At 35.7% G+C, this 21,301-nt stretch overlaps 1 protein-coding gene across 1 annotated transcript in view; it reads right to left on the bottom strand.

The window, feature by feature from the left end:
* The window catches only part of LOC110035527, a 24,111-nt gene extending 3,175 nt beyond the window's left edge, over positions 1-20,936 (bottom strand). Inside the window, exons 1-3 of the mRNA XM_020739760.1 lie at positions 20,846-20,936; positions 11,755-11,772; positions 11,071-11,197 (exon numbers count right to left, since the gene is read on the bottom strand). Coding sequence (XP_020595419.1) covers positions 11,071-11,197; positions 11,755-11,772; positions 20,846-20,936 — 236 coding nt within the window. The remainder of the gene's footprint in view (positions 1-11,070; positions 11,198-11,754; positions 11,773-20,845) is intronic.
* Positions 20,937-21,301: the final 365 nt, after the last annotated feature.

The following is a 21,301-nucleotide window of genomic DNA, read 5'->3' as shown; positions in this document are numbered from 1 at the left end:
CAGGAATGTTTTGATGTGGTGCTGACGATTTAATAACTATCTTTGTAGCTTCAGAAATGAGTAGTCTCAAGCACTCAACCCTTAGTTACAAGGGCTAAGGACTAACATGTAGAGGACCCGAAAATGAGTTCCTACAGGATCTGACAGCCATAGGTGAACCCTCCAAGACTCGAACAGTCGTGAACGCCACAAATCACGCACTCACTGCACCACACACGATGTTGACTTGAATTGACCTAATCGTCGGCAAATTTGTCCGAACGACCCCAGATGACGAAACAGACCACGTCAGCGCGTCCGGAACATCAAATTTAACCAAAAAGAACACCCATATTGTTATGGTTTCGCACGCGAGCAATTAACACAAAAATCGATGCACATTTTTAATTAGCGGTGTGCAGGCCCGGGCTCATCCTAAGTTCCACTCATATTCAATTTGAGCTGGACTCGGGTTGAACATGGGCTAATCACCAGCTCACATAATTTTGAATTTCAAATTTCAAAATTCAAACAAAACTCGTCTTAATTGAAAATAATTTGGTGTTATATTTTTCCATTTGAGCCGGCTACATCAAAGGAAACCATTTAATTCCCCGCCAAAGCTTTAACGTAACGGCTCCCTCGACTATACTAATTGGCCTCATATCCTCTGCGACAGAACGCTTGATTCGATCATCCCCTCGCTCGCAGCCCAGCTCTCAAGAGATCCCACTTGATTCCTTCCTCCTCTGTACCGAACTCCACCTGCCTGCCTTCCTTTTCCAGACACAGAAGAAGCCCCATTCGATACCAGCCTCCCTCTCCTCCAGATCCAAGCCCTCTCGAATCACCCGCTCCTCTCTGCGAACCGAAGACTGAACTCCCCCTACTCTCTGCACCGAAACCCATCTCTCCTCTAGGCATTCGGCTTGCCATCTCCCTAGATAGAAACCCTCGCCTCCCTCCTCTCTCAAGGTCGAACAGCCTCTGGCCGAGCTTTCCTCTCAAGTTGTCCTTCCTCCTTGCTTCTTTAGTTGCGCGGCAGCGAGCTATGCCTTGAAGTGAGTTTTGAATACGTTGCAACCATTATTCGACGTTCCCATTTAGAGTTCTTTCAGGTATTATCCGTTTTTATCCTTCGGGGATGAGTGATAGCTTTCGACTTTCTTTCCCCAAACAAAGTTTTCAATTCTGAGAGAAATTTTTATTATTTATTTTTTTTCTTGCTTGATCCCTGTTTCACACACCATCCTGCAGCACTCTTTTGATTTACTAGCCGATAATATTGTCTAAGTGAATCTCTTTTTCTCGACCCGTGCGCTGAATTAACTTGACTACAAGAAGGATTTAACTCTGGTAGGATTTAGCAAATCGTGTAAATGCAGAATTCCAGATTAAAAATACTTGAGAGGATTAATGTGAGAACTATTTCACATGACAGCTCTTAAATCACGCTTCTTGATAAACTGTTTGAAACCCTGCCTTTGAAACTAGGATGCCTGAGAAGAAGAAATCCTTGAGTTAAAGGTGTACTTTACTTTTTAAAAGTAAAATAGTGGTGATGAGAAACATTTGGGTGGTATGTATTTGTAAAAATCAAAGTTTGGATGTTTTTGGTGGTATATATGTAAATGCTCCTAATTTAAAACTGGTTATTGGACTTGATCGATTAAAACTGACCTTGAGTTCAGGCTTGTAATTGTGGTTTTGTTGAACAATGTATTTTACACTGTATAAACTATTTGCAGGCAGTATTTCTAGAATTTTTTGTATATGAATTTTGCAGTGAGAGAGTAACGTAAAAGCTATATATTATCACGAGCAACTATTGTTCATTGATAGCCTTAATTTTACAGGAACTCTGCCTACATACTACTCAATTTCATATATATTTGCATATCTAACAACTTGGCGTTAATTCTTACATTTTTACAACACATTCTTATATTTTCTGCATGTCGGAAACTTAAACCTTACATTTACACCACCCAAATCTTTAATTTTACAAAATAAATACCTTTGTTTCTTAACATGAAGGGAATTTTTTTTTATGCTTAGAATTTATTCACTTCTTTGGGCTGATTTTAATTCCTATTTGGAATGGTGTGAACATCAATCTTTTAGGCTGTTTTACTGACTTTATGGAAGAGAATTGTGGACCTCTCAGGGGCAATTTTACTTGCTGTTTTTGCTCCTATTCAAACGCTATTTAGAGCCCTTAAAAGCTGCTATTTAAAAGTCTTAAAAAAAACTGCTTTTTTTTAAGCGTAGAAGTGTTGTTAGAAGCTTGCAAGAGCCGTTTGAGGTGTAGAATCGTTGTATGCTGCTACTAGGAAGCTTAGAAGTGTTGTTGGAAGCTTGCAAGAGCTGTTTGAGGTGTAGAGTCACTGTATGCTGTTATCTAGAGGTTGTAGAAGTGTTGTAGGAAGTACAAAATTGTTGTAGGCTGCTGTAGGTAGCCCTAGAGTTGTTGTCCGGAGGTCCTATCTCTGTCCAGAGTCTTAGGAAGCCGTAGAGTTCCTGTCCGGAGTTCCTAGCAGCAGTCCAGAGTCGTAGGAAGCTGTAGAAGTGCTGTACGGAGGTCCTAGCCGCTACCCGGAGTCGTAGGAAGCCGTAGAGTTGCTGTCCGGAGTTCCTAGCCGATGACCGAAGTAGTAGGAAGCCGTAGGATCACTACCCGGAGCTCCTAGCTGCTATCGGAAGTCGTAGAAAGCAGTAGGATCACTATCTGGAGCTCCTAACTGCTGCCCGGAGCCATAGGAGATCGTAGGATTACCGTACACGCTTGCTAGTTGTTGTCCGGAGCAGTAGGTGGTTGTAGGATCACCGTACACGTTTGCTAGTTGCTGCCCGGAGCCGTAGGAGATCGTAGGATCACCGTACACGTTTGTTAGTTGTTGTCCGGAGTTGTAGAAAGCCTTAGGATCACCTGTTTGGAGTTTTTAGTTGTTATTACTAGTAATTTACTACTTATTCTGCTACTTGTTATTTTTCTATTTTTCTGCAATTTATTTAAATTCCTACAAATTATATTATGTTTTGTGAGCTAAACACGCAGCAGAGATAACAACAGCAAATACGTCACATACACAGGTACATTTCATTTATTGTTATTTTTTTTACTGCAATTTACTCTTACTCTAACATATTATTCAAGCGCTGATTGCAATTTCATTTTCAAAACAAAGCTTTAAAAAATTAAACAAAATTTTCAAAAAAAAAAAAAAACAATACATAATACATATTTTTGAATTTACGGGAGCCCCTCGGATGAGGTAACCCACGGTTGCTAACGAGATCTCCCCGATTTAAATGAGCTTAACAACTCCTTTAAACTAAGAAAATTCAAAAAAAATAGTTGTGCCAATAGTAGTGCCGGAAGAGGAAACCGTGGGATCCTAACCGATGTCGCTTTAATCAATTTTAAGTTGTCGCTTTAATCAACTTTAACCCCCTCATAATACTTGAACAAAACTTAACACTAGAACACACCTGGTAAAACCTTTTGAACCTTAGAGTTTAGGTTTGTTTAGGTTTGTTACTTCGACGATGAGCTTGGAGCCATCTTTGTGGGTATCACGGCAAGGAACTTGGATCGAGCAACAAGAGGATCTTCTTCAACAATCTCTCTCATTAGAATTAAACAATAACAACTCATAGAACTTCGAGGTAGTTCGTCTAGCGCAAAATAAATTCTTACACCCTCTTTAGGCACCTGTGCAACCATGTTGTATAGTGTAAGTCCTAATTCGCTTTAGGTTCTGAAATTGTCGTTCGTTACGACGTAAATCCTCATCTCTTTGCGGGCTATTTGCATAATCGGATATTATGCAAATGTAAGTCTCAAATAATAAAATTGGCAAGACTAAACAATTGAATAACATCATCTCCAAAATGCAGCCACATTGTAGAATAGTTTGGGAATTCACAGAGGACTCTCATCAGGATCTGTGACGTTGCCATCCCCTACCTTTCCCTTCATTTGGACTCCTGAAAATAATTGTTCCTATTCAAGCCACTTTCACTTGCTTTTCCACGTCCTACCGTGAAAACCTAAACCTCGAATTATTGAAGACTAGTACCTCTGATCATTATCGAAAGTTTTCTCAAATGCCCTCAGTTATTTAGGATGTAATTAACTATAGGGGTTTGCCTCTACAGAGAACTTGGAATCCAGGTAAAACAAACTCTATCTAATCTTTGTATTAGATAGAAGAAATTGTCGGTCATATATAAAAGGCTCGTAGACCAAACGGATGTCACAAATCTCTTAGTTTGTAGGATTGGGTCTATCGCCGAGGTATACAATTATCTTTTGGGAGGGTGTATTATTCGCGGTATCTAGCACAATTATGTAAACTATTGGACGAATGAGATCCATTTGGTCACATTTTTCGAAAAATTAAAACACTACCTTCGAAACTCAAACTATATACCTCTTATATTTAAACTAAATTTAAAAAATTATTTTTAAATTTAAAAAAAAAAGTTAACCGATAATTTCTGGCGACTCCGCTTGGGACGAGTTCCTCTCTCCATTTTGATCAGAAAGTTTTGTCTTCATATATCGGTAGTGTGTCAATGTCCCTCATGGACCAAACTACCATTTTCCGTTGGCACGCCTCGCTCATTTCTTTCTTGGGCAGGTATAGTCAACTTCTTTGGATTCAGGAGTCGTCTGTTTAATCATCCTTAAACAGAGGGGCACTAGAATCTTTAAGGTTTATTGTGGGTTAGACCCCCAATAGGTGTGGTAGATTAGAAGTGGTCTATCGAAGTGAGTCCGACGCGAAGCCGACCCCCTCCAAATCTCAGGTCGGGTCCTACACTTTATTCCTCTTCGATTTTGATTTGGTGTGAATGAGTTAACACTAAAATTCACTCTCACAATCTTCCATTTAAACTCCAAATAAAACGAAATTCCATCAAAATTTCAAAGTGAAACAAATCACAAAATTTGGGACAAAATTCACATGAATAAAATTCAAAAGATACCCAGTTCATAAGACAAGTGCGTTAACTTGAGTACTTTCGCTGAAATTACAAGGCATTGGACGTCACTGACTTCCGGAAAGTTTTTTCAAATGACAGGAACAATTTCTTCACCAAACTTAATCTTTTCTTTCGCCACCGGAATGGAGTTTGCTATTAGCAAGAGCGAACTGCCTGATTTGACGATCATTAAGTTTGGACCAGGATTCGATGATATTGAAGCCAAACTTGGGAATGTTGTTGTCGCAATAATGAAATCTGAAACGGAGAAGTCCGTCGAGCTTGTGGTGGAGTTTAATCTGAAGTTTGCTAAGGAATTCCTCCCTTTGAAGAGGGTGTTGATTGAAAAGAATTTTGTTGTTGCTGTAAAGTCTGCCACTAGAAGCGTAGGGACCGCTCCCAGGACTTTTTCTGCTTCTGTGTTTTTGCTTCTGTCCCTGGATTCACCGCTACTACACCAACTGTTCCACTAAACAAAGGAAAGTAGATTCTATACAAAGAAGTGTCAATCGATGTTTTTGCCACACTGTTTTCCGTATTCGAGATTGGATCTAACTCAAAGTTCGTGCGACTAACCAAGACAGAAAATGTTGCGCAACTAGAAAATTCTAAGGGGCGAGAAGGCGAAAGCCACAGAGTTGGCTACTACTGACACCGCCCTCCAACTGGATGAGACAGGATTACATGAGACCTCACCTCTAATCATGGGAAGTAGGTTTTACCAGTTGTCTGCTATCTACGTGCTATCTGCGGAGAGGATGGAGTCTATGAGGTTGCTACCATAGTACCGTCGTCATCTCTCCATAATAATCTAAATCCAGCGACGACATTCAAAGAGAAATCTGAGTAATAACGGTGGATAAAGGCAAGCAGTCAGTACAGATTCAGGTCGAGCAGCCTCAATAGATCTACCAGCAACTAGAACAGTACAACCAACAATATCAGCAACAGCACGATCTACAGCATAGCCAGCAATACAACCAACAGTACGGTCAACAGTATCCCAGCATAGGCCATGCCGGATGGATGAAAGACGGGGTCCATCTGCGGCCAAGCAGTTGAACAAAGTATATTCTTTCAGAAAAGAAGCTATAGCAAAGATGTTTCCGGATTTGATTAAGAATCTCAATTTCATATTATGAGAGCCAAAGAGGCCGGAGGAAGTCGACAAAAAAGACCATCCCAACTATTGCCCCTACCATAGACTGTTCGGACACACTATAAAGAATTGTATCAGCGTCAAAGAATGACTTGAGAAGAATTTCAAATACAGGAACATAATAATTCCGAATGAGTATTTGACAGAACCTGAAAGATTTCCATCAATATGATTTTAGTTGATCTAATTGTTCCAATTGACTTCTACACAACTACGCTAGTGCTCAACAAAACAGGTGAAGCTCATCAAAAATCTCCAATTGACCTAAAGTAGTCAAAGGAAGGTCGATCAAGGCTGCATTGGAAAGGCCTCGAGCCGACATTGCACAATTGTGTGAAGAACGAAGAAAAGATACGGGTGATGAACCCTACGATCCGTCAGATTATGTGATAGAGGAATTCGCAGAAATCAACGTTGTTGAGGTCAGAGCCACCTTATCCTCGCGTGATGTTCTTTTTACTAACTGAGGAGAACGCCGTGGATGAGTTGTAAAGAGTCATTCAACAACATGATGAACAGATCAATCAGATGAAGAAACAACTAGAAGAAATGATGTCTACAATTAAGGGACAGTCACAATCCCACAAATGACAGCTCCAGAAGCAAGCCGGTCATAAATTGTTTATATTACAGACGAAAGAAAAGAGTTTACTTCTACTGACAAATAACAACAATAGAAGAAGGATTCAGTCCAAAGCATGATATAGAAGAAATACATTAAAGAAATGGTGGAACAACAAAAGAAGCCCCGACTCAATCAGAAGAAAGAGCATTGATTCTAAAGGACAGGCCATACCCGGAATTTGATGTTGTGCAATACCCCAAGGGTTTCGTACCACCGTCGTTCAAGACATTTGATGGAACAGAAAACTCCCGACAGCATGTTGCACACTTCCGAGTAAGTTGCTGCAACGCGGGGGGTAGTGATGCGTTCTTGTGTCGTCAATTTGTGAGTAGTCTTTCCGAAATCGTTTTTGACTGGTATGCCGAACTACTCAATGGCTCAATGAAAACATTTGCAGAATTAAAAAACCTCTTTGTTAAGTGAATCGATGGAGCTAAACACCATATCACCGTTGGTGATCTTGTGTTGGAGTGACAGAAGCCAACCGAAACATTGATGAACTAAATTTTGTGATGGAAAAATTTTAACATGAAGTATGAGTCACAACTCCAGGAGCAGCAAGCAGTCGAAATCCTTTTAAGGAGCATTCATGGTCCAGTGAGTTTCTTACTCAAGGGATTCACCATCAAGACATTTGAGAAGCTGCTTAGCAAAGTCGGGAATCTCCAAGAAGAGGCTACGTAACTTGGTTTTCTAAAGAAAGCAGAGGGGTTGGAGCCAATGAAAACATTTGAGAAGAAATTTGGGATCATTGCAGTGGTCGACAGAGGCAAGCGATCGTTGCAAATGCAAGCAGAACAACCTCGACAGACCCACCAACGCCCTCAATGGAATGCTCAGCAGAGACCTTACCAAATGGATGAAAGACAAATTCCAACCATGATCGATCAATTAAACAGGATATACTGTTTTGAAGATGAAGCAGTCAAAAAGATGTTCCGCAATCTAATCAAGAAGCCCGAATTCAAGTTAAAAACCAAGGAAGTCGGATGAAGTCAACAAGAAAGGGCACCCGAGATATTGCCCATATCACAGGTTCATTAAACATACTATAGAGTGATTCAGTTTCAAAGTTGGCTTGAGGAAAACTTCAAGAATGAGAGCATAACAATCCCGAAAGAATATCTGAGAGAGCCTGAAAGAGGTTTTATCAATATGATTTCGGTCGATCCCAGTGATCCGCATGACTCCTACGCAGCTGACAAAGGATGAAACGTCTCTTGATTACTATTGTGCAACTTTTGTTATCGAAATGGATGTTAGTGGTATCAATGTTTGTCTGTCCCTTCCCTCCTGCCGCAATAAAATAAAGAAAGATTTTGTTGTTTTTCAGAAATGTTCAATGTTTGGAAAGCACGAATAACAAAACGTTCAAAGCTCAACAAAAATTCAAAAAAGGGGTGATCCAAGATATAAATTTCAATATTTTGATAATAAATAATGATTTCGGGGAAAAATGAAATTAATGTCCTAATAACTGGGTCCTTCACTTTAAAGAATTTAGAATGGGTCCTAAATAAATTTCAAAATAAAAATATGTGCTTGAAATGCAAGCAATTAACTAAGGATATCACGAGACTTTTAATCTTCTGCCAAGTAACTGAATTCTGACTTTCAAATGAGTTATAATATCTCAGGATTTGTCTTAAAAAGTATTTGAGAATTTTTAAACAAGGGAGTTCAGACATTCAAAATCCTTATAGTATTCGAAACTTGGGACCCGACAATGGCGGTAAAAAAGCCAATAAGCAATTACAATTGACACGCTAAAAGGGGAAACAAAAAAATACATTCACACAAATGCCCCTAAGCTTGCATCCAAAGGTGGTGGTTGTCGGTTATGCAAGATGAAGGAGCATTGGTGCGGGTTGTTGTGGCTGGAAAGTGGCATGGAAATAGCAGTTGGACGATAGGGGCAGCAGATGGGGCTGTAGAATATCTATATGGTGGAGGTAAGGGGCTTGGTTGGAGTGCAGGAGGGAGGGTGGCCCATTGTGGGGATTGTAGATTGCAAGAAGGTTGGTCGTGGTTTGGATTGATGGGTGGGAGGAACAGGGTGGCCATTAGAAGTGTGAAGTGGCGGGCTGCAAGGATGTGGTAACATGGACTGGGGTGGAGCTGAGTTTGGACAACACTGTGGTTTTTGGCGGAGTTGCAATAGGGAAAATCCAAATAGACTGCAAGTGAAACTAACGCTTGGAGGTTAAGGCAGAGGGCGGTCTATTGCGAAAACAACTACAAAACTGTTTTTCGACGGTCTACAGGAAGAACGATGACGAAAACAACAAATGAGAGAGATACAACCGTAGCGCCACTCATCCCTTGGACGATGACCGCCACTTTGGAACGATATACGGCCGAAGAACCACTCATTCCTGGATACAATCCTTGAATGAAAAACAAGGGATGTAGACGACTTTCCTAACAGAAACACAAAAAACAACTGACATAGAATATGAAAACAACATACTTATAGATCTAGGGAACTAAGGAGTGGACCCCACTCCAATTGAGTGGTAAATCCATGTATCGCTACTGCTTTCAACTTGGGACATCCATCGTTAATTCAATCTCTTTTCTTCATCTTGTCTGCTCAAATCAGTGCTCGATGTCCATGTCGTTTCTCATCATCCTCTTGTGTTCTACTTCTAGAATCCCAATCTCATTCGTGAGTGTGCATCGATGGTTTACCCCTGATTACAATCTCACTCGTGCTTAACTTTCTTTATCTCCTAATCTTCCTCACTCGCTTCTCTTTAATAGCCTCATGAGCCCCTCTTCTGATCCTCACTCACTTCATCTCTCTCTCTCTCTAATTCTGCTCTCCACTCTCTTCCCCTCCCCCCCCCCCCCCCCTCCCTCTTTTTTGGCTACTCAACTCACAGATTCAATTATTCTTCCCTTCTAGCAGGCTCAATGTACCAGATATTATACTATAGTATTAATGTTTACTAAACATTTATTTTGCACCAAACATCACATCATGGAAATAGCAAAACATTTCTACATAAAGCCAAGTGTTCACAAATCAGTGGACTTCAAAAAAAAAAATGGGTATCATCCCTATTAAATATTATAAATTTTTTCTATTAGCAAAATGTTGGCCATTTGTTAACAAAACTTGAAGGTACAAATACTCGATGTTGGCCATTTGTTAACAAAATTGATAACAAAGAATAAAATGTCAAAGATTCCCAGTTCTTTCCCCCTTCTCTCTTCTCCCTCCTACGTGAACTAACTATCTGAGATCTAGCAAGGAATAGATGGAAGTTTGCTCTTCCCCAAGAAGAGCAAGCAAGGATGGCCCATGTAAGCTCACATGAATAGCATAGCAGTAAAAGAGGTGAGCTTGTCAATGAGCTCATCCAAGCATGAGCATGCACATACGTACTACCCTTGCACACACTTGCATAGCAGCAACCAATGCAAAAACTCAGTAGGGAGTGTGTTTTCTAGTGACATCACAGTCCACGCCTTAGATATTGTATATAGCGTCAACTTCAATTAGTCAAGCTGAGGCCCTAAAGCATCGCCCTAAAGCATTCTTTTCAATTAGGTGTGTTTTTGTCCAAGACGATATTAAAATTTGATGTTCAAACAAAAAAAATTCTCACGTGAATAAATTCAGCGAAAAAAAACAATATGTTTAAAGGAAAAGAACTTTAAGAAATTTGCAATTCATCTTACAACTACCCTTTATATTGATATTTAATAGAAATCCAATTTTTTAAGAAAATATTTGGAGTGACTCCACAATTTCAAGGACCCAAGTATAATTTCTCCCTTCTCTTTCCTTATTTTATATTTTTCAATGTTTTTGCTGAGAAGCACTGCTGCTTATGCAAGGTTGGCAATAGTAACTTCGATATCAGTTGCTCAGTAGGAAAGTAAGAACAAAAAGTAATCATGACAATGGAGTGGCACAAAATTTTATGCCCAATAAAATAATTCACTTATAAATGGCAAGGTTTATATTAACAGATTCCTTGTTACAACTGAAACAATAGGAGGGCCGAGATGTTCAAAAATCTACCATGCAGAATTGGATGCCTAAATTTAAAAAAAATTAAAAAACTATTTTAGTATGCATTATTTGAAAAGTACAGAATTGGATGCCTAAATTTAAAAAAAATTCAAAAACTATTTTAGTATGCGTTATTTGAAAATAATAGAACTTATGTACCTCACAGCACAGTATTACAGTACATGACGCTAAAGATGAGATATTCAAATAGATCTAACAGAATATATAAAAATTTCAATTTTATGAAAAAAGGACTATTATTATACTTCTACTGGCAAAAAAGTCACTTACCTGTATGAAGCTTGAGCAGAAACTTGCCACTTGTTAACCGAAATGACTGATTTCCTATGGTGAATTGTACCAAAGGAAAAGCTCAGAGAGTTTGGGAGAGACAAGTGTGATGGCTTCAAGTGATAACCTTAAAAACAAACGGGAAGGTGTAAGGAACAAAATCAAACAAACAATCAAGGAAATAGAAACAGCAAATTCCTCAAGTTAGCTGGAAGATTTAAATTGATAATTGAACGATAGGAAAACACAAGTTCTAACTTATATTCCATGCAAAGAGTTGGTGATACACAAACCATAAGACTATAATTTATAAAGAAATGAAAACAACAATTCAATCCATTGTTAACACGTCTACTAGAGACAAAACAAAATGAGCCTGATACTTACTAAAGTTACACATGGCGTGACAAGGTATTGTCCAAGTATATAAGTGCATATCAAAATCTATATAATACTGTTCACATGGTGCAACGAAATTAAAAAAAAAAAGGAAAACTAAATCAAAGAACTGGCATGTCATTGAGTTATATATTGCCTTGATGTGAAATAAAAATAGCAAGTCTTTCATTTTTAGAATATAGTGTCAGAACCAAAAAAAAAAAGAACAACAGTAGCTTGTGGGCATGTCATTTTTAAATATTACTGAGTTTGTACTTACATAGGTACAATAAAATGGATACCAACCTATTAGATCACTAAATTCTCCGAAAACATATCACGACTTGACGCAATCTGAAGTTCAACTCCAAACACACGTATAAGGAAAGTTTGAAGAGGGCACAGAACCCAAGTTCAAATAAGATAATATAATCCCTTCTAAAAGAGCATATGAATAGAGTCAATAGACTCGTCCCCCCTAGAACAACAGTAGCTTGTGGGTCTATTCAGGCCATTATGCTCCTTGCCTGGGTGACAATACTAGCTGAATTGATCAAACAAAAATTAAGTCCTCAAACAATTACTAACAGAAAAAAAGTAAGGCAAATTTTATTCAATATGACATTAATTTCTATAATTACTGGTAGCCCGTTCAGACTTCTGTCTTCAATGATTTATGCCAAATAAGGTGTGAGCCTGTACGCTCATAAAAGTTTGTTTGATGTATTTAGCCCTACAAAAATAAGCTAAGAAATACAAAATAAATAAAGAACACAAATAAAAAGGCAATTTGCACAAGGTTGACGAAGCATTAGATAGAAGGGGCAAAAGTAAAAGAGTAAACAGTCATTAATTTAAATAAAAATATAAACATATAAACTCAAAAAAAATGTATTAAGTTTGTCAATAAGAAGTAAGTGAATTTCAGAACTTAAACGATAAATAGAATTTGAGCTACAATAAAAAATTTAGTGAAGTGTTCATTATCACTTCAAGAAGTTAAGATAAATGTAAAGAAAGCATCAAAAAAATAGCAGTAAAAACAGAAAGGATATTGAAGAGAACAGAGGAGAAAATTCTCTCAGAAATTTTATTCTCAATCTTCAACTATTAGGTTATATATATAGGGCAACTATTATCTTCTAACTTACTAGATATATTTATCATAAATATGGAAAAGAAATAATTCCGAAATAAACTGAAATAAGCATAAATAGAAAGAGAACAAAAGTCATCATGAAGTTTTCTAAATTATCACCAATCAAATCTTCCTATATTTTCTCGAAAGTCCACACTCCCCCCTTAACTTGGGTCATATATACTGTGTAGGTACAACTTGATATTCAACTCAATGAGGCTGCCTAGAAATAAAGCTATCAGCGACTTTAAGATGAGTTCAAATGTAGATTAAGTAAAAACTGTCACCATTGACCTTTTTAGAGAAAAAAATGTCTATCAATCTCAATGTGTTTAGTTCTGTCATGATGCACATAATTCATTGCAATACCGATGGCAACTTGGCTATCATGGAACATCTTTATGGGACTAACTGTGGAATGTTCCAGCTCATGTAAATAACCTTTGGATTCACATTCCTTCGCAAATTCTCAAAGCAAGTGCTCTGTACTCAGACCATGCACTACTTCTAAGGACCACTACTTGCTTCTTGCTCACCCATGTGTCAAGATTTCCTCATAAATAGGAGTAATACCTAGATGTGAATTTTATGTCAGTGAGTTCTTCTGCCCAACTAGTATCAATGTAAACATTTACCTCCATAGTGTCTGATTTATTAAACAATAACCCTCTTTCTAGAGTTCTCTTAAAAAACCTCAATATTCTGTAAAACATCTTCAAATGTTATTTATTTAGACTCTTCATATGTTGACTCACAATTTTGACAGAATAGGTTATATCAGATCTAGTGTGCGATAAATAGATAAGCTTTCCCATATATATTTTTCCACTAATGTCTTTTTCTCCTGAATTTAACTTTTTTGCTAAAATCCATAATAGTATGCAGGTTTACACCCCAGCATTCTTGTCTCTTTTAGAATGTCTAGAATGCCCTTCCTTCGAGATATCACAATTCCAGTCTTCAAACTAGACACTTCTTTGCCCATAAAGTATCTCATAGCTCTTAGATTATTGATTTCAAATTCAGTAGCAAGAACATCCAAAATCTTCACAAACTTTTTTATCACCACTTGTAAAGATCATACAATCTACATAGACAATGAATACAGTTTTTTTACTTTTTTGTGTATGATCTACAAACAGTGTATGATCAGCATAGCATTGAATGCGCCCATTAAATTTCATATGACAAACTTGTCAAACCAAGCCAGTGAAGATTTTTGAGGCCATAAAGTGAATTTTTTAGTTTACAAACCAAATGTTTATTTGAGCCATTTTTAGCTCTAGTGGGATCTCCATACACGATTTTTCCTCAAGGTCTCCATTCAAGAAGACATTCTTGATATCAAGTTGATGCAATTCCCACATTTTGTTCATTTCAAAGGAAAAAACTCTTACAATGTTTAGCTTGACCACTGATGCAAAGGCCTCCTGAGAGTATCCCATAAGACTGAGTGAAACTTTTAGCCACCAACTAAACACTGAACCTCAAAATCCTCCCATATGCTTTGTACTTGACATTGAACACATATTCACACCCAATGATTTTTTTGTTTGGAGGAAGCTTTGTAAAGGTCCATGTGTCATTTAGACCAAATACTTGGATCTCCTCTTCAAATAACCTTTTCCACTATGAACATTGAAGTTCTTCATGAATAGATTTTTGGGTATCTGCACAATATCAAGATTAGATACAAAAGTTTTATAAGGTGATGATAACTTCCCACAGGTAATATACTCTTGGATAGTATAGTTTGCACAACTTTTCCTATCTTCTCGACTGAAATCCGCCTACCTTAGAACTTCAAAGATGTTTGGATTTGGGTTTGGTTGAGAACAGTCTTGTGGGTATCATACATATCTAACTGTAATCAGTACTTAGTGTGTTGACGTATTGAGTCACACTTAACTCTTCTTATCGAAGCTCATGCAATTTATCTCAATCTCAAATAACTTTGAAGTATTTTTGGTAATGTAATAAGTCGTCATGTGTTGCTTCCCAAATCTCTTATGTTGTTTAAAAAGCAAGAAATTTTCTCTAATCTCTATAATCATAGAATTGATCAACCAAGATATGACCATGTGATCATGAATCTTGTATGAGCGATGGTTAGGATCAGTGAGCTCAGAAATTGTCATCTCCCATAAAATGTTCCTCTTTTACTTTGTCACAAATGCACATAAACACGAACTGGAACCATTGAAGGAAGTTATGGCCATTGAGTTTATGGTTTGTGATAAACGTAAACAGTTTTGAAAATGTTTGAACATAATTCATGACCTCTGATTCAGAATTAGCCTCCGAAGTAGAGCTAGATATCTTCATTTAGTACTTCTCCATAAGCCCTATGCACGTTTAGGGCTACATAAGGGGAAGAAGAGAATTTTTATTGCTATTCACTAGGTTATTGCTAGATGTGTCATTGGTTTGCAGCTTGCTACAGAAATTTTGGGTTGTGGCTCTGATTTTAGCCTGCATGGATCGTAGTAGACGGGCTTGCAGGGAGGATATCACGTGCGAGAGAAGATCTCTGCAACTGGCAGTCTACAGGAATTCAGGAAAAAAAAGAAACAGGAACCAGAAGACAACCCTGCAGCGAGAAGATCTACTTCGTCTAGAAAGCCTGTAGGGAGAACCGCTTGGAAGGAGAAGTTTGCTTTGCAAAATGTTTGCAGGTCTGCACTGGCTGCTGCCTAAACAATTGACTACTCTGGTTGCTACTAGTGGCTGATCAGGGAGAAGTCTACAGAGAGCAGACTACAAGGAGAGTTACGGCCTACAGGGGCTGGAGGCTGAAGAGAGGCTCTAGCAGAGGAAGGAGAGTTAGGGATTGTTTCCAAGTGTTGATACAAAGAAGAAAACTGAGCATAAAATTCTCTCCGAGATCTTATTCTCAATATTCAACTATGAGGTTACATATATAGGGATATTATTCCCTTCTAATTTAGAAACTAATCAAATTTGTCTTTCTTAAACATGGAAATGAAATAATTATGAAATAAACTGAAATAAACATAAATAGGAAAAGAATAAAACTAATCAAGGACTTTCTTAGATTGTCTTCAATCAACTCTTCTTATATTTCTCATAATTCCAGAAATATCGAAGGAACAAAGAGTGAAATGTCCAAAAGTGGTGAAAGTTATTTAGCACATGCGCATTGTTTATGATGAAATCAAAGCTAGTTCATGATGATAGCAACCTTAGGTTGCTTTCATCCAGAGTCTGTTAGGAAAATAAGGTTTTCAAGCTAGCTCTAGATGATAGCAGCTTTAGGTCATTTTGATCCAAAGCCTGTTAGGAAACCAAGAGTGATCATTAGGGGTTGCATGGTTGTCGCCTAAAGTGTCACAACCAGGCCAGGAAACTTAGAATTAACTAAGGCGGGAGCGAACAGACGGATGGCAAAAAAAAATTTTAAATATTAACATTAGTCAATAATATTCATATAGAAAAGAGTCGCTAATTCACATTAAACATATAAGTAATCATTTAATAAATACATACAATTATCAAGTGATATAGTTATACAAATAATATGATAAAATGAGAGAATAAAAGAACTAACAGACTACTAACTATTATCAATAATGCATCTCTTATAAATAAATTCTATTCTATCAATCATATCAATATAGCAAACATTTTTTTGAAAATGGTAGTTAAACATGTTAAATTTTAATAAAATTAGTCAATAATTACTCATTTATTATGCATTAAATTTTTATATGTAAATGTTGAACATGATTGATGAAGATCAAAAAGTAAACTTTGCCTTTTTCATTTTTATAAAATTGAATTGAATTATCAATTATATTTTCATTTTCATTGAAAAATTTTCTTTTTACATTTTCTTTTACTTATAAAAGCTATGTCAAGAGCACCATCAAACTATTTTTCATTTTACCATAAAAACACAATCATTTAGATTTTCTATTACATTTTTTTTACCATGAAGTACAACAATTTTCATTTCTTTTTTCTTTAATGTGTATGAATACAATAGCATCCTTTGCTATTACAAAAGATGACACCTCATAGACTTAATCATTTATTTTTCATTTAAATTATATTTCATTTATTTCAATAATTAAATTTATTTAATTTTTCATATAATGCAGTACAAAAGATAGAATTGAAATCATAAAAAAGTCATATTATTTTTACTTATCTTGAGCCAGTTATTAGTGTTTTTAGCATGTGAAAGAAATGAAAGATTTTTAAAGAAAAAAAAATACATTTAAAGCAAATAAAGTAATAACTACTCATTTGAATTTACGTTATAAACGATCCTTTCAAATCTTTTAAATTGTTCCATCTTAAAATGGATTCACAAAATGGATTCACGAAATTTATTTAAAATAATAATAATTAATAACCATAACCACATGTAAATGTAAACATTTTCTTAGTTTAAATAGGAAAATTATCAATCGATTGATGTGGCAAACTCTCAAACTCTTTGATTTCAAATCCAATTTTTATCCATTTTTTATTCTCTTATGTTCCCCGACGTTAATTAACATAACTCAAAATTAACATTACCCCAAAATAATACTTAAACACATTCTCAATTCTATAAAAGAAATATAATTTCAAATAACCCTAACATACTTTTCTAAAACATGTTCAATTGATTGGTTTGATTCCCTCGTCCTTTAAATAAATTGTTCATCAAATTATAATCACAATTTTAATTTATGAAATTATACTATTAAATTAATAGCAATTTTAATTAAAATAATTTATATAAATAAAACAAAAAATCTACTAACCTCTCTTCCACTAATCGATCATACCTCTCACACAAGCACGTTACTCCTCATCCCATTTTTTCGATGTCGCTCGGCTCTTCCTCCTCAATCTTGAAAGCACACTGCACAAATCTTTTATCACGACCCAGCCCGAGGTTTGGAATTAATCGAGACGGGAACAAACGGTCGGATGATATGAATTAAATTTTCAATATTCATCTACAATTTAACAGATGAAATAGCCACTAATTAATTGAAATTAAAGCAATAAAATTAAATCTGCCTCGTTAATGATTGCCCATGTATTTTATACACATTTTCTTTTTTATCAATCATCTTTTAATTAATTAAATTAACATGGAAAGTTAATTTAAAATAACTGTGAGCTAAACAAGTCTGTGAATACTCGTATTCCTAAACTATAATAATATAGGGAAAAAAAACAAAATGCATGTCAATTAAATGATCAATGTTAACATTTGAAATGTTATCAATAAATCTTACTACAACAGTAGCATACCAATATTAGTTTATATTTATACAGTCATCATAGAAACAAAGTTTAAAAATTTAAATTAATTAAAGCACATCAATATCAATAGTCATTTTCATATAGATGCACAGGTACCTTAGTGCTCCCCCGCAAGTACTATCAAAGAGTTACTTCATCATAGTCAGTCATGCACATACAAGTAGTCAACTTAAACATATCATTCATGTGTCCTCGCATTTAATTTAGCATACCATATAAGCATACACTAAATGCATGAGAGTAATTAGTTACAACATTCATAATAATATGAATAATAAATAAAAAAATATCTTAATCAGAATAAAACATGTCCCAGTATCATTAACTGCAAAATAGTTGAGAAGAAATAAATTATTATTACAAATTAAAAGTACGAATACTCACCTCGATGATAATTAATCTTTTATTTGATTTTTCTTGATGTCGACCTTTCTAAAAATTGAAATCCTAATATAATATTCACGTCATTAGAAATTTAATTTATTTATATTATTTCAGTTAGTTAAATAAGTATAGATTATATTTTTTTTTTCAAAAAAGAGCAACTCATGACTCCTTACAAGTTAACAAATCATCCCATTTTTTCGATGTCGCTCGGCTCTTCCTCAATCTTGCCAGAACACACAAACCTTCTATCACGACCCAACCCGAGGTTTGGAATTAATCGAGACGGGAACAGACGGTCGGATGGTATGAATTAAATTTTCAATAATGCATGAGAGTAAGTAGCTACAACATTCATAATAATATGAATAATAAATAAAAAAATATCTTAATCAGAATAAAACATCTCCCAGTATCATTAACTGCAAAATAATTGAGAAGAAATAAATTATTATTACAAATTAAAAGTACGAATACTCACCTCGATGATAATTAATCTTTTATTTGATTTTTCTTGATGTCGACCTTTCTAAAAATTGAAATCCTAATATAATATTCACGTCATTAGAAATTTAATTTATTTATATTATTTCAGTTAGTTAAATAAGTATAGATTATATTTTTTTTTTCAAAAAAGAGCAACTCATGACTCCTTACAAGTTAACAAAGCAAAAAAGGGATACATAGATTATATATATATATATATATATAATTTAATTGAATAAGTTTTTTTATTAAATATATAAATATATATGAATTTGATGATATGTATGCAAATCCCTTAAAATTAAATTGAGCTTAAATTAAAAAATAATAATTTTTAGTTTGAAGTTTTAGGATGTCTTTTACTTTATGACAATTATAAATATTTATTAAAATAGTTACAAAGCTAATATTAGTTTTTTTAAAGAAAACATATTTTGAGCATTATAAACTATTTCTTTTAATTATTAAATATTTGTTTATTATTATTAGTATCAAACTTATAATTTAAAAATTGAGTTTAAATTTACAAGCTTTAAAATAGACATAAATTGAGAAAAATGCCTTTTATTTATTTTTGTAAAAAAATATACTTGAAACCTTATTTTATTATTGAAATATGCCATTTATGCAAGCTAATAAGCTGGTAAGATGATTGTCATTGCCAGTAGTAACCAATCTATCATCCAATATGTTCCCAAGCTGGAGTAGGCCTCCATTCTTCTTCTTCCTCCTGGAATAGGCCTATCATTCCTCTTTCGAAGAATCAGTCTGATGGGGTGGTAGAGCTGAAGCAGAAGAAATACCAATCATAGTACCCACAAAAGGTTCTAGTATATGTGAAGTATGAGTTGTCTCTACATCGGATACTTCCTGAATAAGCGAAGCTACGAGGCTCTCCTAATTATCAATCTGAACACTATCATTTGTAGGTAATAATCCATCAGCATTATTTTTTATGGGGTTTGAAGGTGTCAGCATCACATCACTCGTAGTAACAGTAACAATAGTGTCATGGGGGGTCCTCACGAGCAACAGACAACTCATGTCTGGTAGTATCCTCCTCAGGTGGAACAAAAAATGTCCAGAGCAGTGGGGTTAGACCCATCCTTATTAACTTGAACCTTAGATTTCAAGTTTGGATGAAACTTGTGACATTTATCAAGGACATGACCAAACATCTTATATTCCCACGAACCAATAAACATAATCATTCATTATACATATTGACAAGTATTGACTAATTTTTATTTCTGTAGTAGTTGCACTGATCTGTAAAACTACATCTATGTTGCAGATAGATAATTGTAATTTGAGAGTTTAAATGTATAACAGGTTATATCCAAAAAGAAAAGTACTCACAGATGAGTTCTTGAATGGCGTTGAGGAATTCATGTAGGTGGCACCACAGCTGCTCATTTATTGTTCTAAGAAAAAGTTCTGGTGTCCTTATGTGAAGCATAAAAATCAAACACTTCTGTCACTCGAAAAAGTAAAGTTGGATCTCTAAAGCAAGGGATTCAAACCTAATTATTGGTATTGGACTGCGCATGGTGAGCAAGAATTGAAGTTCAATTCAATCAAGGAGGTGCATCGATAAGTTATGCCCTACAGAGGAATTTGATCTTAGCACATATGAAGAAATGGCTCATGGTGCTCAAAAAGCTCAAGTTGTTGAGAGTGTTCGACATGAACCTGAAATATTGAACAACGAATCACAACAGTTCTATGTTTTATTAAACGCTGCACAACAACTTTAATGTGATAATTGCACTGCACATATAGAGTTATCAGTAGTACTGAGAATGTTGACCATCAAATTTGATTTTAATATGCCCATAAAAGTATTTAATCAGGTAGCAACTTTATTGAAAAAGACAAAACTTGTAGGGAATTCGGTGTTGGATGGCCTAAAAAGAATGAAAAAATTTATTTTAAAGTTACAATTATAGTTTGAGAAGATCGATTATTGTGATAATCGGTGCATGATATATTACAAGGAAGATGCAGTCGAAACGATTTTTCGTGCAGGTAGATTCAAACAAAAGGAGAGAAAAAAAAATCAGAAAAATATTCTATACAAGCATCTTATTTTTCGCTCATAACCCGGCTTCAGAGATTGTTTGCTTCCATGCGTACAGCCTCTCACATGACTTGGCACATTACTGGATCTGTTGATGCTAACTCGATGAGTCATCCGTCACATGGTGAGGCCTGGAGACATTTTGACACTATTTACCCGGATTTTGCAGCTGAAGTACGCAATGTTAGACTTGGGATATGTGTGGATGACTTCACCCCATACAGTCATGTTGAAAACTCGTGCTCATTATGTCGTACAATTTGCCCCCTTTTATGCGATCGTATCAGGCCAACATAGCCCGAAGGGGAAAATCGACGTCAACTTACAGCCTTTGATTGAAGAGCTTCAAATATTATGGGATTCGGATGTGCTTATGTATGACATCGCTACGAAGCAGAATTTTCAACTGAGGCCGGGAAATGGGATGTTATCTGGTTAGAGCACAACCAAAAAATTGGCGTGTTCTTACTACATTGATA

The sequence above is a fragment of the Phalaenopsis equestris genome, unplaced genomic scaffold (assembly GCF_001263595.1).
Source record: "Phalaenopsis equestris unplaced genomic scaffold, ASM126359v1 Scaffold198025, whole genome shotgun sequence".
Taxonomy (NCBI): Eukaryota; Viridiplantae; Streptophyta; class Magnoliopsida; order Asparagales; family Orchidaceae; genus Phalaenopsis; species Phalaenopsis equestris.
The sequence above is the reverse complement of the archived record's forward strand: the minus strand, read 5'-3'. Positions and strand labels throughout refer to the sequence as shown.